The following is a 14,312-nucleotide window of genomic DNA, read 5'->3' as shown; positions in this document are numbered from 1 at the left end:
GGAGCTAAACTAATTAAATCTTTATGTTCTCTGTTTTGCCTGATTTTTCTTGTGTTGTTTCTCTAGCCTTCTTATAGAGTATCCCGAGTGTTAAATTGAAAAAAGTTATGTAGCTGAGGAGGAAATAGACATGTATCAAAGCTTAATAAGAAGCCACGAGGAAATGTACCACATGAGTTGGCTACTCAATGAGAAGGCAGAAAGAAGGTGATCAACAGACGATGAAGAAGAAAGAATATTAACTCTTATGAGAGGAGAGTGAATTACATTTTTTTGGTAGAAATTCACATAAGGGCTTAAGCGTTTCATCAAAAAATACATCACAGATCCTTAAAGAACTAAAAGCTCTTTAAAAAAATAATTTTTGAAGGAAAACCTATGAGATAATGGTCCTATCTAACAAAAAAGATTAGACAATAAAAAAGAAACGCCAAAAAGATCCAATGAAAGTCATCCAAGAACTCGCACAAGAAAGGGGAATAAAAATCAAACTTCTTTTGAACGCGTGTGTTTTTGGAACGTGATGAGAGAAATGTGCCTCAACTGGCTTATTGTACTTGACCCGATTAGATTAGAGCCACAAACATCCCCCATAATTAGGCTTTATTTGGAACGACTTTCTTACTGCTTCTTAAAGCAGCTCTCTAGCCAAACGAAACCTTAGTCTATGGTGCGCCCATCTTAATGAGAGAGAAGAAGGGGCCTGAACTAGTTGATTATATTCGATCCGATAAGGTTCAAGCTATCCAACATAATTTGATTAAGATGTTTTTGGTGCCATTCAAATCATCTACATCATAAAACTTTGCATCATTGGGAATTCGTTTGATTCTTAAAATATTTTTTTAAGCTGTAATCTTCTTCATGAAACTAATATATAACAACAGCCAATTACCTGATGCCAAAAAAAAATGCAGGCAAGCTTCATAGCACACTACATCCTAGCAACCACATTCTGCATTGAGGTCTTCTTCACAACCCCTCTGGAATACAATTCACCTACTAAATCCACAGCCGCATCACCAAAACCTTCATGAACCAAGCCCTCAATGAGAATCATGTAGGTCGATTGCGTCGGCATGCACCCCCGCGAAACCATGTAGGCATAGAAATCAATTGCCCTGTCTGTCTCCCTAGCCTTGCAGAGCCCCAAAATCACTGAATTATAGATGATTGCTGTAGGCCTTATGTGCAGACCTTGTAGCTCAAGAACCATGTTAATGGCCTCCTCAACCCTCCCTTCTCTACTAAGTCCTGCTACAAGCGAAGAGTAAGTGATCGTATCAGCCTTCAATCCCTTTCCTTCCATCTCCTTAAATAGCCCAAGAGCCTCATCAGTTTTCCCGACCTTCGACAGCCCGTCGATCACCGCATTGTAGCTGATAAGCACTGGCCTGCAACCCCTGCTACTAAGCTGGCTGAGCAGCTCCACTGCTACATCAACCTTCCCATCCTTACAGAGTGCAGTAAGCAAAGTGTTGTAGGTCACAATATCAGGATAACATCCCCTTGAAACCATTATATCCAAATACTCAATAGCCCTATCGATCTTCTTGTCCTTGCATAATCCATGAAGCAAAGGATTGTAGCTCAGGGAATTGGGAGTGCAGCCATGTTCAGGCATCTTCTCCAATATATCCATCGCCCTACCGATCAATCGTTTGCGGCACAAGAAGTTGATGAGAATGTTGAAGGTGACAACACTGGGATTGCATCCCTTACTTACCATATCTGATAACAAGTTCTCAGCGTCCATCCACCTTCCTGTGCTGCACATACTTCTTAGAATTATATTATGAGTGATGACATTAGGGTTGCAGCCGTAGGATGGCATGTTGTTCAAGAACTTAATGGCGTCATCCAATCTTCCTTCTTTGCAGATGCCATTGATGACCACATTGTAGGTGACTACATCCGGGGCGCATCCCTTTGCGCGCATTTCGTCGAGCAGCTTCATTGCATGACCCACGCCGCTCTCCTTGCAGGTGGCTTCAATTAAGATGGTGTAGGTGAAGACATCTGGAGCGCAGGCTCGGTGGAGCATATGGTCGAGCACCTCGAAGGCTTTGTCGAGCTTCCCACGCTCGCAGAGGCTTTGGAATATGGTGTTGTAGGTGACGACGTCGGGTGGGACGGACATACGGTGGAGGAGGTTGAGGGCTTCGTCGGTTTCGCCGGACTTGCAGTAGCCAGAGATCATGACGTTGTAGGTAATGACGTCGGGAGAGGCGCCGGAGGTTTCGATGATGTCGAGGACGCGGCGGGCGGCGGCGGTGCGGCCGGAGCGGCAGAGGCCGCGGATGAGGCTGGTGCAGGGGATGATGTCAGGGGGATCGGTGCCGCGGAGGAAGATGGACTCGAGGAGGCGGAGGGCGGAGTCGAGCTCGCCGTTGCGGACGAGGCGACGGAGGACGTCGTTGCCGGCGGCGTTTCCGGAGAGGTTGGCGGAGGAGAGGGAGGGGGGGCCGTTGGAGAGGGTGGATGGAGTGGGGGTGGAAGGGGAAGAGAGTTTGCTTCTGCTGGATCTTTTTGGGAAGGAGCTGGTGGTGAAGTGGGTTGCATTGGAGTTATGGGGGACTTTAAACCTGAAATTGGAGTCGACAAGAGAAGGGAAGGTCTTTGTTAGAGCTAAAAGATCCATTTTTTAACCTCGTCGTTTAAGAGAGAGGGAGTAGGCTGGTTGATGGGGGTTTAGGGTTTTGGAGAAGGGAGGGAGAAGGGGTTGGAGGTTAAGATAGTCCAGCGGTTCACCGTAACGCTGCGAGGGACAGCCAGCAGTGAGCTGTGAGAGAAGGCTGGATGTCGTGAAAATGAGGCTAATCAGGCAATCAGCGATCGTCGCAGAAGATAAATGATTATTTGCTTTACTTTTTTTCCTTTGTTTTTCTTTTGGGTTGGGTATCCGTTTCCGGGCCTGATTGGGTCAGGTTGGGCTAGGGTCAAATGGGTTAAGAAAAAAGAATAGTTTTGGACACTTGTTTTGGCCTTGGGTAGAAGAACCACGACATTCAATTTGGGTCGAATTGGATCAACATTTTATTCAAATCAGATTATTTGTCGGGCTGGGTTGATGGGCTGGGTTGATGGGCTGGGGAGGTCTGCAAAGATAATTTCAAGATCGTAAGGTCAACATTATAAATTCATAAAATTTCATGACCATTTTGGTACTTGTTTTGCTGATACTGTAATTACTCCGTATTGGTGTTAAATTCGATTGTATAGTGCTCCATACAAATGTTAATAAGATACCACAATATCATTCAATTTTGTTTAAATTCCAAGGTTCAATTTTTAGGAACCTTCGAGAATTTTTTAAGTAGGTGAAATTCATGTTAACATCTATGTTTTTTTCCAAGGGATATTACAAATTATTGTTTGTGTTAGAAAATTTAAAGTGATGAAAATTTTATGTGAGAATCATACAAATATATAGATATAGATGTAAACATATTTTCTACATGAATATAAGGATCCCAACCTACATGATGGACCTCCCAAAAACAAGTTAAGCATGATGGTCGACCGAAGGCCAATAAAAATGGTCTAACGGTGCTGGCCAGGCCACGAATTCTTCGATTAACAAATAAAAGTTAGATCCTTGAAGCCTCAATTCCAAAAGCACAATGGAATCAATAAATCAAATAGTCAGACTAAAATAAAACTTGCAGCATATGTCATATTTGATTAAACTGAAGCTGACTTGAGATTAGGCTAAATACCGTAAGTGTGAATGGAGTGCTCATAAACACTCATCTTTTAAATTTAAGCTTCATTTGAGATAGCTTTAGATCATTATTTTTTATATCTGCAAAATATACAGCAATTAAGAATATGAACAAATAAAAGCTCGAGCCAAATTCTACACATTTATAAATTTGTTTTCCGCCCTTTATTTGCTCTGACTTTCTTGTTGAATTCATGAGAAAATTATATGAACTCTTTTGAACAGACAAATCTAATCATGCTGATTTATCATAAATTCTAAGTTCTAATTCTTCTATAATAAATAACTCGCAATTATTTTAATGACGACTGCAATGAAATGAAAGAAAAAGACCACTTTGATTTATTTTATTAAGGCCAGGGGTCATCTTCATATTTCCAATAGAAACTTACTGATTTATTACATAAAGAATGCATTTTTAGCTCGAATAAAATTGTTCTCAGGATAAGAATCATAATCATGAACTTAGAAGATAAACGAGTAATCCAAACTATATAGAAAGGCATTTCCAATTATCATCTCAAAGTTTCAAACTGTCATAAATATCATAAAGTTTCATTAAAAAAAAGTCCAAAATCACATTTGCATTCACTCGAGATTTAGATCACAAAATTCGCCTTAAAAAATCATAAATAAAATTACATACATGCAAGAAATATTGCTGGCGATGCCATTCCCAAACCTACATTATGGATATATCTGAAATCTCTACGAATAGCTTAAAGGAGCCCAGGCACTCACACAGTGCAACTGTCGCTTCGCAAGAAAATCAGAACTCTCTTGGTTCAAGTTTGCTTCTCATATATTAACCATGGAGGCACAAAGAATCCAAATGATAAATAATGATAGTAACACTAACATTACATCCGGAAAGTTGCAGCCTTCTGCTGATTCAAGTACTGTTCTTCAACCTTCCAAAGGATAGAAGGAAGTTGTCAGAATAAGAAGAAAATTGGTATGGAAAAAGACAGTAAGATCCAGATCATAAAATATAATACCGGGGAGAGATCCTCCAGGTTAACTTTAAGCAAATGTCGAATTCCCGGGAGCTGGAAGGGCTACAACTTTCCCTACCGCAATAGTTTTACCTATTACAACTTCAACTTGTGAGATAACCTTTCTCCTGAATTAATACCATGATATTTTTAAAACTTCATTAATCATTTTACCTTCAGTACGAAGAGTGAACCGCCCCAGCTGTGGAAAATCTGCGAAATTCTCAATGCATATCAAGTTGTTTACCTGGAGGCTAAACATGTTTAGTTATCATTGAAGCTAAAGTTTGTTCATGACTTAAATTGTGTTTGAAGAAGAACCTGTACTCTGCAAACAACAACAGCACCGTTCTTAACAAAGAGAGGTTTCCTCTTGGGCTTTCTTTTCTTTGGATCCGCATCTTTCTTCTTCTTCACATCAATTTCCTCTATAAGCTCGACAATCTCCGACTCCTCGACAATGGAATGGATGTGCAGTATTGCTTTGTAACCAGCAGTGAATATAGCCTGGGATGGCATCATGCATCATAAGTTAATTTCCCTGTTGTGCATTGCTACTTAATATTGAAAAAAAAAATTCCACAATATTTACTTTGAAAAAAGTGCAATATAGGGACAATCAATCAACTCTCATATTGCACACTTTTCAAAGCACATACAAGAATTTTAAGCCCATCCTGACCAGATTTTTGTGAGGAAATCCTCAGCCAAAACTTTTCCACTTACTATTAAGATAAAATTACAAATATAAAAAAGTACTCACGTTATCGAGAAGCTCTAGAATTTGCAGCTGAGCATTAAATTCAAAAACTGCATTAACTGGATTAACTGCAGGAAAACGGTATTTATACATTAACACCTAAAAAACAAATGCAATTCACAAATGCAATATGCAAGGGAACCAAGACAGTGCATTGCAAATGCCATTGGCAAAGCCATTGCAATACGAATCTCAGTCATTTGATAGCTGTGCATAAAACTGTAAATCATCTTGGCACACTAATTCTTATAATTTTAATTTTTTCCTCATCGTTATTTTCAACAAGTCCTGAAATCTTCTGATTCGTAACACTGTTTGAGAGATAATTTTGAGCTATGAGAAGGGCAGTTGCATCAATTCCACCAGCCCTGGAGAGCACTCCGACATTGACTTACAAAGCTGTTTCTTACTCAAAAATTCAATTAAAACATCTCTTTTCAGAAGTTTTAAAAAAGATTTCATATTATGCTGCAGCATAATCTTCAAAAACAACATATTTATATGTATAAATAACAGCACAGATGAAGATATTACCTAAGAAAAGAAATACGAAGCAAAAGGCACACAAATGTTTACATATCCATTGGCCAATGGTAAATAGCTGTGGTAGATGAAGTGACCAGCCAGTGTTAGACATAAGCAAAATGTAGAACTATATGCCCATTTAACACTGTACATCTCAAGTCAAACTCATTTCAGATTCTGAATCTTGATATTCCCCTCTACACTCTTAATATTATTGTCACTGGATAATAGATATAATGAAAGTTTTGTGCTCTGCAACTAGTGGATCACCCTTGGAAATCTATTATAATATTTCTAGTAATATCACACACAATCAACCGTGGCCACACTATCCTTATATTTTTCAAGATTTTGTGTCGGTGTGTGTCATGCGTATCCCACCTGTCCATGCTTCGAACCCCATCCAATCTTGAACAAATTCAAATGGGGAGTACAGAAGAACAATCCCAATGCGATCTGTTGTTGTTACGGTATTCTAAATATATCATAATCACTAGAAATTAAACACTATTAACCATATCTAACAATAGAATCAGAAACAGAAGAACACTGGGTGCCATACGTATATTTCCTTCAGTATCTAATGCCTAAGCCAAAAAAAAATTACCACTAGCTACTTAAAACTCAAGATGTTTTTTTCATTCTAATGGATTGCATATAGGCAATAAATTAAAAAATAATTAAGCTGGAAAAGATAAATTAGAATACAAATTACAGAATAGCTTCAAAAGTATCCAACACATACCGACACTTGAAAGTACAAAACCAGACAATATGTCTTCTTCTTCTACTCCAGACACTTTCACCCTGACATTTTCACCGGGCCCAGCCCGTCTTGTCTTTTTTTCATCACAGAATATGGCAAGCACTTTGACATTGGCCTGCACAGAAGAACAAACGATGAAGACTATAAAATCTTATAATGCAACAGCTTGTTCAAAAAGGAAGGGAGGTTAATCATGTCAGCTTCAAAAAAAAAGAGCATACTTTATTTGGCATGACCAATAAGCTATCACCCTCTTGTATGGTTCCAGACTCAATCTTTCCCATCAATACAGTTCCCATGTCCTTGTATTTATCAATAATTGGCATCCTGTAAAACAAATTGTTTTATAAGTTAAGGAATAAGAGGATGGTAAACAAAAAGATTATTTCCCTAAAACAATGAAGGGAGACAAGAAGCTGAGATGGTACCTAATAGGCCCTTTAGGATCTCTTAATGGAATTTCAATAGAATCCAAAACTTCAAAAAGACATGGCCCATCCCACCAACTACAAACTTTCTTATCCACTCTGCTTGCCATATTGATTCCCACCAAACCAGATATAGGGAGAAAATGAACATCTGCTAGGAATTCATAGCAAACAAGTTTTAATCATATCATCCTTACAATAGAGTTATTAGTATCACTCTATACATTGTAGACACTGGCGAACCACAAATTAAAATCAAGTATGGGTTAGATACGAATTAATACTAGTTATACTTATAATTTTTAATGAAGATTGTAGAGTAAGAATAAAGATTTATACATATACTAGAACCTCACTTGATCATTCAAAATAACTTGTAAGGTTAGCAGGCACTAAGTTGAAAATTAGCTCGAGAGAATCAAAACTACAGGGTATACAAAAATGTAAGACTGCCGATCATAATAATGCTAATGCACAAAAATTAAGACTACTGCTAATAATAAATGTAAACTGCATACATGCTTAAGATAAAACAAATAAAGAAATAACTTGCATGGAAAAAAAAACAACAATTCCAGAACAAAAAGACTGAAAACTTGTTTCTTAGTAAACAAAGGATAAAGGTTACGTACATAAAAATTCAACATAGAATTCTTCACTCTTAATTAAGAAAATATTACACTACTTAAAAATTGTTAGCCAAGGACATCACATAAGGATATGGCAGGTCTCTCCAACCAATCAACCTAAGAAAAAACAAATATATATATAATAAGAAACCAGCAACATTAATGATCAAAAAACTGAAACCAATGCTCCAACCAATAAACCTAAGAAAAAATAAATATATATAATAAGAAACCAGCAACATTAATGATCAAAAAACTGAAACCAATGCTCCAACCAATAAACCTAAGAAAAAACAAATATATATAATAAGAAACCAGCAACATTAATGATCAAAAAACTGAAACCAATGCTCCAACCAATAAACCTAAGAAAAAATAAATATATATAATAAGAAACCAGCAACAATAAGGATAAAAAAACTGAAACCAATACAAAATACAGAAATCCATCAGACATGAACAACCTGAGGAAAAAGGAGTTGGGAGGGGTCTGAGGGGACGAAGTTAGTAGAACAACTTTTGCATATTTTATTGGGTGTTAACTAAGAACGTAGCTAGTAAAGGTTTCAATGAATTCGTATCATACAGGTTCTTTTTGGCAGATGGGGCTATTATATAGGTATATCAAAAGAATGGGTGTTAGGCTGTTAGCTTATACTACTAGTAAAAAGCTGCTTAAATTTCCAGAGCTAAAATCTTAGGAATTCAGATTTACATGTAATCTAAACTACTTAATGTCCTTTATTAACTCTAGTTATTTAATTGTAAACAGACCCTAATTGAATGTCTTCGCTGGATCTAATCATTCAATTTAAACGGTCTTAACAGGAATTCTTAATCGCAAAGAAAAACGTTGAACAGCATGACTTATATATATAGGCATGGCTTTTATTCCTAATTCTTTTCAAATATTATTTGTTAAACACCTTTCATTGCCTGCTAACTTTGCCCAACTCCATTGATCAATGTTTTATTTCGTTTAATTAGTAGATATGTAGTTAAAATTGATGGTTGTTTTAGTTTGTCTTATATCTTTGCTATGTTACCAATAAATGTCAAATTATTTGGTCAAGTTATTTTTGTTTCAAATAATGAATATGTAAAAGCCATTTAGTTCTATTTAGTTAAATACAATATTTGATGCATAATACTAATAGTTTAGTGAGATTAACATATAAATAAAGCTTATGAAAGCAGCCACTTTAGTTAAATCACTTTGTATTTCATACCAAGTTCAAGCATAAACTTAAACAACTAATACGAGAATTCATAATAATTATTAAATATAAAAATTTTAATGATAGAAAATTGATAAACAGTATATTTTCTCTGATTAATAAAATATTAAATTATTATTATTATAGAAGCATATTGCATTTATTGAGAATTTGACTCTTCATAGGACAAATGGAGAAAAAAGGTTCATGTGGCCCACCCCACTTAGTGGTGGGATAAAGGCTTATTTTTGTTGTTGTAAGGAAGTTGCAATTACTCTGAACAAGTCATTTGAATGAGACCACTCATATTAACCCAATCTGAGCATGCACTTGGTGCAGATTAATAGCTATGAACTTACGAGCACAAAGAAGATGTGCTTAACCAGTATGGACATATGAATGCTGAATTATTAAATGCTTAGCATAACTGGGAGCCCAAGTAGATGGTTGGTGGGTCCATTTGAATAAACGAGGAGAGCATTAAGCAACTGCATAAGCAACCAACCAACATATAGAATAAGATCAACCTGAACAAAGAAAAAAGAGCACAACAGCATTCCCAGAGTCAGGCATCAATAGTGCAATCCAAATTACCAGCTACGGTAGAAAACATATTGGAGAAGCCAAACCATGGCACAGTGCAAAAAAGCATATGCAGTTACCAATAAGGAGAGCACAGCGTAGATGCACAAGAACATGAACAAATAAAATGGCTCAAACTCCAAAATCTAAAAAATTTAAATCCGTATTAAAGCGTTGTCTCACTCTTAACAAACAAGAGCAATAGTATGTTGCATATCTAACAGCCAAGAAATTGGACAAATGAGAAAACAAGCCATGGTTTTAGCAGATGCAAAAATACTTGATTATTTTTTTCCCATAACATAATAAACTGAGCTGAAATAAGATAATAAAATAACAATTATATTTTCCACAGCACATTCAGCAGAGAGTAAGCACTAGATTAATTCATGAGAAATAGCCAACACTACCTTTCCTAGCATTATAACCCGATGACTTGAGGAAAGGAATCATCTTTGTTTCTATCTCATCATATCTGGAAGGAACAAAAAAAAACAACAAATAGAGCAAATCAAGATGAGTCTAAGAAAACCACCTTTCCACCAATAATGGGAGAGAAAAAATGCACCTTTCTTTAGCCCAATTCACCGTAGGTTCATCCATTTTATTTACAACCACAACCAACTTTGAAACACCCAGTGTTTTTGCAAGTTGAACATGCTCACGGGTCTGCCCTCCCTTCTCATATCCAGTTTCAAATTCACCTTTCCGTGCGGATATGACCTAAAAACAAGAGTAAAAGTTCTCAACAGACTTCTAAAATGATACCCAACAATGTGGTTGCTAGCATTTGCTTACTAGAACTCCAACGTCAGCTTGAGATGCACCACTGATCATGTTTGGCACATAGCTTTTATGTCCCTGTGGGAAGAAGTGAGTAGATATCCTATGGCATAAGTTGTCAAGAAAAAAATTGCAGAGTGATACATAATGAAGAAAAGAAACTATGGATCTCAGTTAATTCGATTTTATGTTTCTTTATCATCTGCATAAGGTTTTTTTTAAGTGATCGTTTTATTTTCTATAAAAATAACATGCAGTAATTATAAAGCAATAAATAGATTAGTGATGATAAATAATATACATTGAAGTTGTTGAAATAAGAAGCGTACTACTTCGAGTAATAAAATATGTATCTAGTTATCTAATATGCAGATAAAAAAATAAAATCAAAGTGCACAAAACTTACTGGAGCATCTAAAATTGTAAATCTCGTATTTTCTGTTTCAAAATGTGCTCTTCCAACCTCCACAGTTTTTCCCTGAAGTTCATACATTATACTTAAGACTGTAAGTAGCAACAAAGAAGTAAGTTTAAGCATTCTGACAGAAGACATAATACAAATTAATCAAAAGCATATAGAATTTTTCTACTTCTACAACATCGCAAAACTTCAAACTGCTTATTAGTAAAAAAAAATGCATGCAAGCAATGGGAATCAAAAGGCATTCAGAGTTAATTTCAATTAAAAAGGCAACAAGAAACAAGTTATCGGTTTCCTGTATGAAGACCAATGTTGCTGCCTGGCTCCAGAAAGACACTTTCAAAAGCCTCTGGTGAAAATGTGTTCAAGACCCAGCAGGAAGGATTATGACCATGGTTATATACTTCCCCAAAAGCTTATTATAAGAACAACATGGCAAACAGTGAAGCCCCCTGGGGTAATCTTTTTTAAGGCAAAAATCTAAATTGCTTTGAGAATCCCATGGCCCTCTGGCGCTCCCATCAAGTATTTTCTATATTTTCTATCTTTTTTGAAGGATCTTACTAACCTTGATGTTTTTTCCATAGCAAATAATCAACGTGACCCTAAGGAGATTTTCCTAGGGAGTTGATAGATCTGTTTATCTTCCCTTTTATCTTATGAACTGATAAAAGAGGCATCAAGAAATATTCTTGGGGGCTTCTCTTATGATAATAGATTACCTTCCCAATAGATTTGTGCGACTCCACAGACCTCATTGTTCTTGTTTTATACAGCTTCTTCCTGTAAACTGCACATTGGACTTCTATATGTGCAAAGATTCATATAAGAGGCTAATTAATTACATTACCCTTCTACATTGGTCAAAGAGGTGTCCATTTTAACTTTAAAAAAAAAAAGAGGTGTCCATTTTGAGTCTGTCCATGCATGACAAACTAATGCAAAATAACAGCTGAACCTTTATATTTTCCATTTAGGCGTAATGGAATACATCAAGGCTTTTGATGCTTCTTTGCTAAAAGTGGATTAAAGATTAAGTGTTCACCTTTTAGCATATAAATTTCCAATTTCACTTGCCATCTTTTCTTTTCCCTCTATTCCTATGTCAGTTTATAAAGCAGCCAACTAGTAATGCATAATGATTCCTAAATGCTAAGAACCTTGCAATAGCTAACTTAAGTCAAGAATGAAAAGAAACACAGATGGAGGAAAGAAGAAAAAAGGGAATATCCAGCAAATCATACACATGTAAAGACCCCAAACTAATCATTAATTTAATTATGTCAATATTAATTGTTTAATATGTAGTACAAATCAGGCTAATTCAACTGGAAAGAGGTAAATTGGTAAGGCTAATTGTAAGGAAGTTAATCTGGGAAACAAAAAAGTTGAACCAAATTAGTTTTCCAAACTTTTAGAACTACAACTTTCTAGTCTTTTATTGATTTATTCAATCAAGTGCTATCTTCTCTAGGATTAGAACAAACTTTAAATTTTGAAGTTTGTTAGATTATGATAGGATTTGATTTGTTTTTAAGAGAGGAATAGATTTGATTGAAAATTTTGATCTCATATATGTAATCCAATATTCTGTAAATAGGGAACTATCTAAATTGATTTTTATTGATTGAAAGAACTGAATTATTTGTAATTAGTTGAGTGATTATTAGATCCAAATTACGCGTGTAGATAACCCCAAATTGTGTGCATATTTTATTCTTCTCCTTCTTCATCAAATTTTGGTATCTAGGCTTATGCGCCATGCCCTACAAATCCTAAATTCAATTCAAGTATTTGCTTAGTCCAGAATACAAGTCCCCTGCCAAAGCCCAACCCAATTGAATCACTTTGGCCCTTGACTCAAGCTTTCATGCATCCTTGCTCGTAACCCTTGCCCATTATATGTGTATCCTTGCTTCTTCACCTTCTACTTGACGCACGTTATGTGCTCACTGATGCATATACAATTGCATTTTCAACAAGCCCTAATTCCACAAGTACTGCTGACCCCTAAATCTCATCACTTCCTATAGCCATGCACATGCATGCAATCTTATGAATCACTCACAACTTACATCTACCCCTCTGATTTTTTGGAATTGTTCTTGATCTCCCATCCTCCAAATCATCATATGCCCGCATCCTCTCAATGACACCACCTGACCCTTCCGTGTGTCCTCCCCCTGCACTAGTTGCACTTGCTTCAAAGTCATCCCAAGCCCCTATTTCAAGCACACGTGTGTTCGTGAAGCCCTCCCCACAAGCAAATAAGCCTTCCAAATGGCATTTAACTTCGCCTAGTTCATTGTAAAACCTAAGTGCATTCCATCCTATATCTTTCTTCCACAGCGCATCCTCCCTGCATTGGGTCTTTTATAAAATTATGTTGAAACAAACAATCTCATCAATCTTGATAGTTATCTCAAAATGATTTATTCTTGTGAAAATTATGACTACTATGATCTTCAATCTCAAAACCTAAGTTATTGGTGTGTTCCAGTACATCCCATTAATCATAATCAACATTATAATTCATCAAGTTGTCAACAACTTAATCTAAGCATGCAAAGAAACCTATCTCGGATGAATAAAATCATGGTTTAAAATTGCGCAATATGAGGCTCGCCTTGATGCCCGCCTTTGCGCAATTCCAATAAAAAACGCCTCGATGCTTACGCCTTAAGTTTTTTTTATGAGGCTTACGCCTCAACTTGGTTGAGGCCTGCCTCACCTCACTGGCATGAGGCTTACGCTTCACGTTATATATATATTAAAACTTACATAAATCTTGAAGTAAATGTCCGACATTGGAGTCTATAGGAGAGGAGGAAGGGGAGAGAGCAGTTCATCATAATGATGATTCAAATGAAGAACCCTGATGTAGAACGGGAGACGACTTTGCTAGGGAGAGGATTTCTTCTCCGAAATCTGAGAACAATGTCAGTTTTGTTCCCCCAAAACCTGAGAGAATTCAGATTTCCTCTTCTTTATCTTGCTTAGACCTCTTGAGATGAATGAAGGTGATGCTCTAGAGAATAATCGAAGAGAAGAAGTTTCTCTGATAATTTTGTTGGTGAGAGAGCCCAAAACCCAAACCTGAAATAAGTTTCAGGTTTCTGTGAAAGAGGAGTTTGGAGAAAACAAAGAAAAAAAAAGAACAAGACAAGGGGCAAGAGGGAGTTCGGCCAGCATCATAGAGGCTTGGACAATTCCTTCCAAAGTGAATTGCTACAATTGTGGAGAAATTTCCAATGGCCAACAATAATGGGAAGGGAGGCGGCGTGATATTGAGGAGTTAGGAAAGTTTTATTATTTCCTAAACCAAGGCTGTAATTTAGGAATAGATTTAGGAAATATGGCTTAGGTAAATTTCGGCCAGGGAGTTGGAATTAGAAATATTCCAATGAGTAAGGAAAAGGAAATAGAAAAGCAATCCCAATCCCAGTTCAATGGAAGGAGGCCGGCAGTATGGGTATCCAAGG

At 36.6% G+C, this 14,312-nt stretch overlaps 2 protein-coding genes across 3 annotated transcripts in view; both read right to left on the bottom strand.

Annotated features, from left to right (window-relative positions):
* Positions 1-736: 736 nt before the first annotated feature.
* Positions 737-2,832, bottom strand: LOC110094209 (pentatricopeptide repeat-containing protein At1g09900). Its single transcript, XM_020819385.2, has one exon. It carries the CDS (start codon positions 2,639-2,641, stop codon positions 935-937), a length of 1,707 nt encoding a protein of 568 aa, XP_020675044.1. The 5' UTR covers positions 2,642-2,832; the 3' UTR covers positions 737-934.
* A 1,385-nt stretch (positions 2,833-4,217) lies between these two features.
* The window catches only part of LOC110094194 (eukaryotic peptide chain release factor GTP-binding subunit ERF3A-like), a 52,730-nt gene continuing 42,635 nt past the window's right edge, over positions 4,218-14,312 (bottom strand). For both annotated transcript variants that reach the window (XM_020819366.2, XM_028692081.1), the window contains 12 exons: positions 10,816-10,887; positions 10,425-10,487; positions 10,195-10,349; positions 10,037-10,101; positions 7,199-7,349; positions 6,992-7,097; positions 6,750-6,885; positions 5,483-5,547; positions 5,041-5,226; positions 4,894-4,966; positions 4,723-4,812; positions 4,218-4,635 (listed from right to left, as the gene is read on the bottom strand). In XM_020819366.2, the coding sequence (XP_020675025.1) occupies positions 4,748-4,812; positions 4,894-4,966; positions 5,041-5,226; positions 5,483-5,547; positions 6,750-6,885; positions 6,992-7,097; positions 7,199-7,349; positions 10,037-10,101; positions 10,195-10,349; positions 10,425-10,487; positions 10,816-10,887 (1,137 nt within the window). In that variant the 3' untranslated portion in view covers positions 4,218-4,635; positions 4,723-4,747. The remainder of the gene's footprint in view (positions 4,636-4,722; positions 4,813-4,893; positions 4,967-5,040; positions 5,227-5,482; positions 5,548-6,749; positions 6,886-6,991; positions 7,098-7,198; positions 7,350-10,036; positions 10,102-10,194; positions 10,350-10,424; positions 10,488-10,815; positions 10,888-14,312) is intronic.

This window comes from Dendrobium catenatum, unplaced genomic scaffold (genome assembly GCF_001605985.2).
Source record: "Dendrobium catenatum unplaced genomic scaffold, ASM160598v2 original_scaffold_117459, whole genome shotgun sequence".
In the NCBI taxonomy this organism is placed as follows: Eukaryota; Viridiplantae; Streptophyta; class Magnoliopsida; order Asparagales; family Orchidaceae; genus Dendrobium; species Dendrobium catenatum.
Note: the sequence above shows the minus strand (reverse complement) of the source record. Positions and strands in the feature narration are given on the sequence as shown.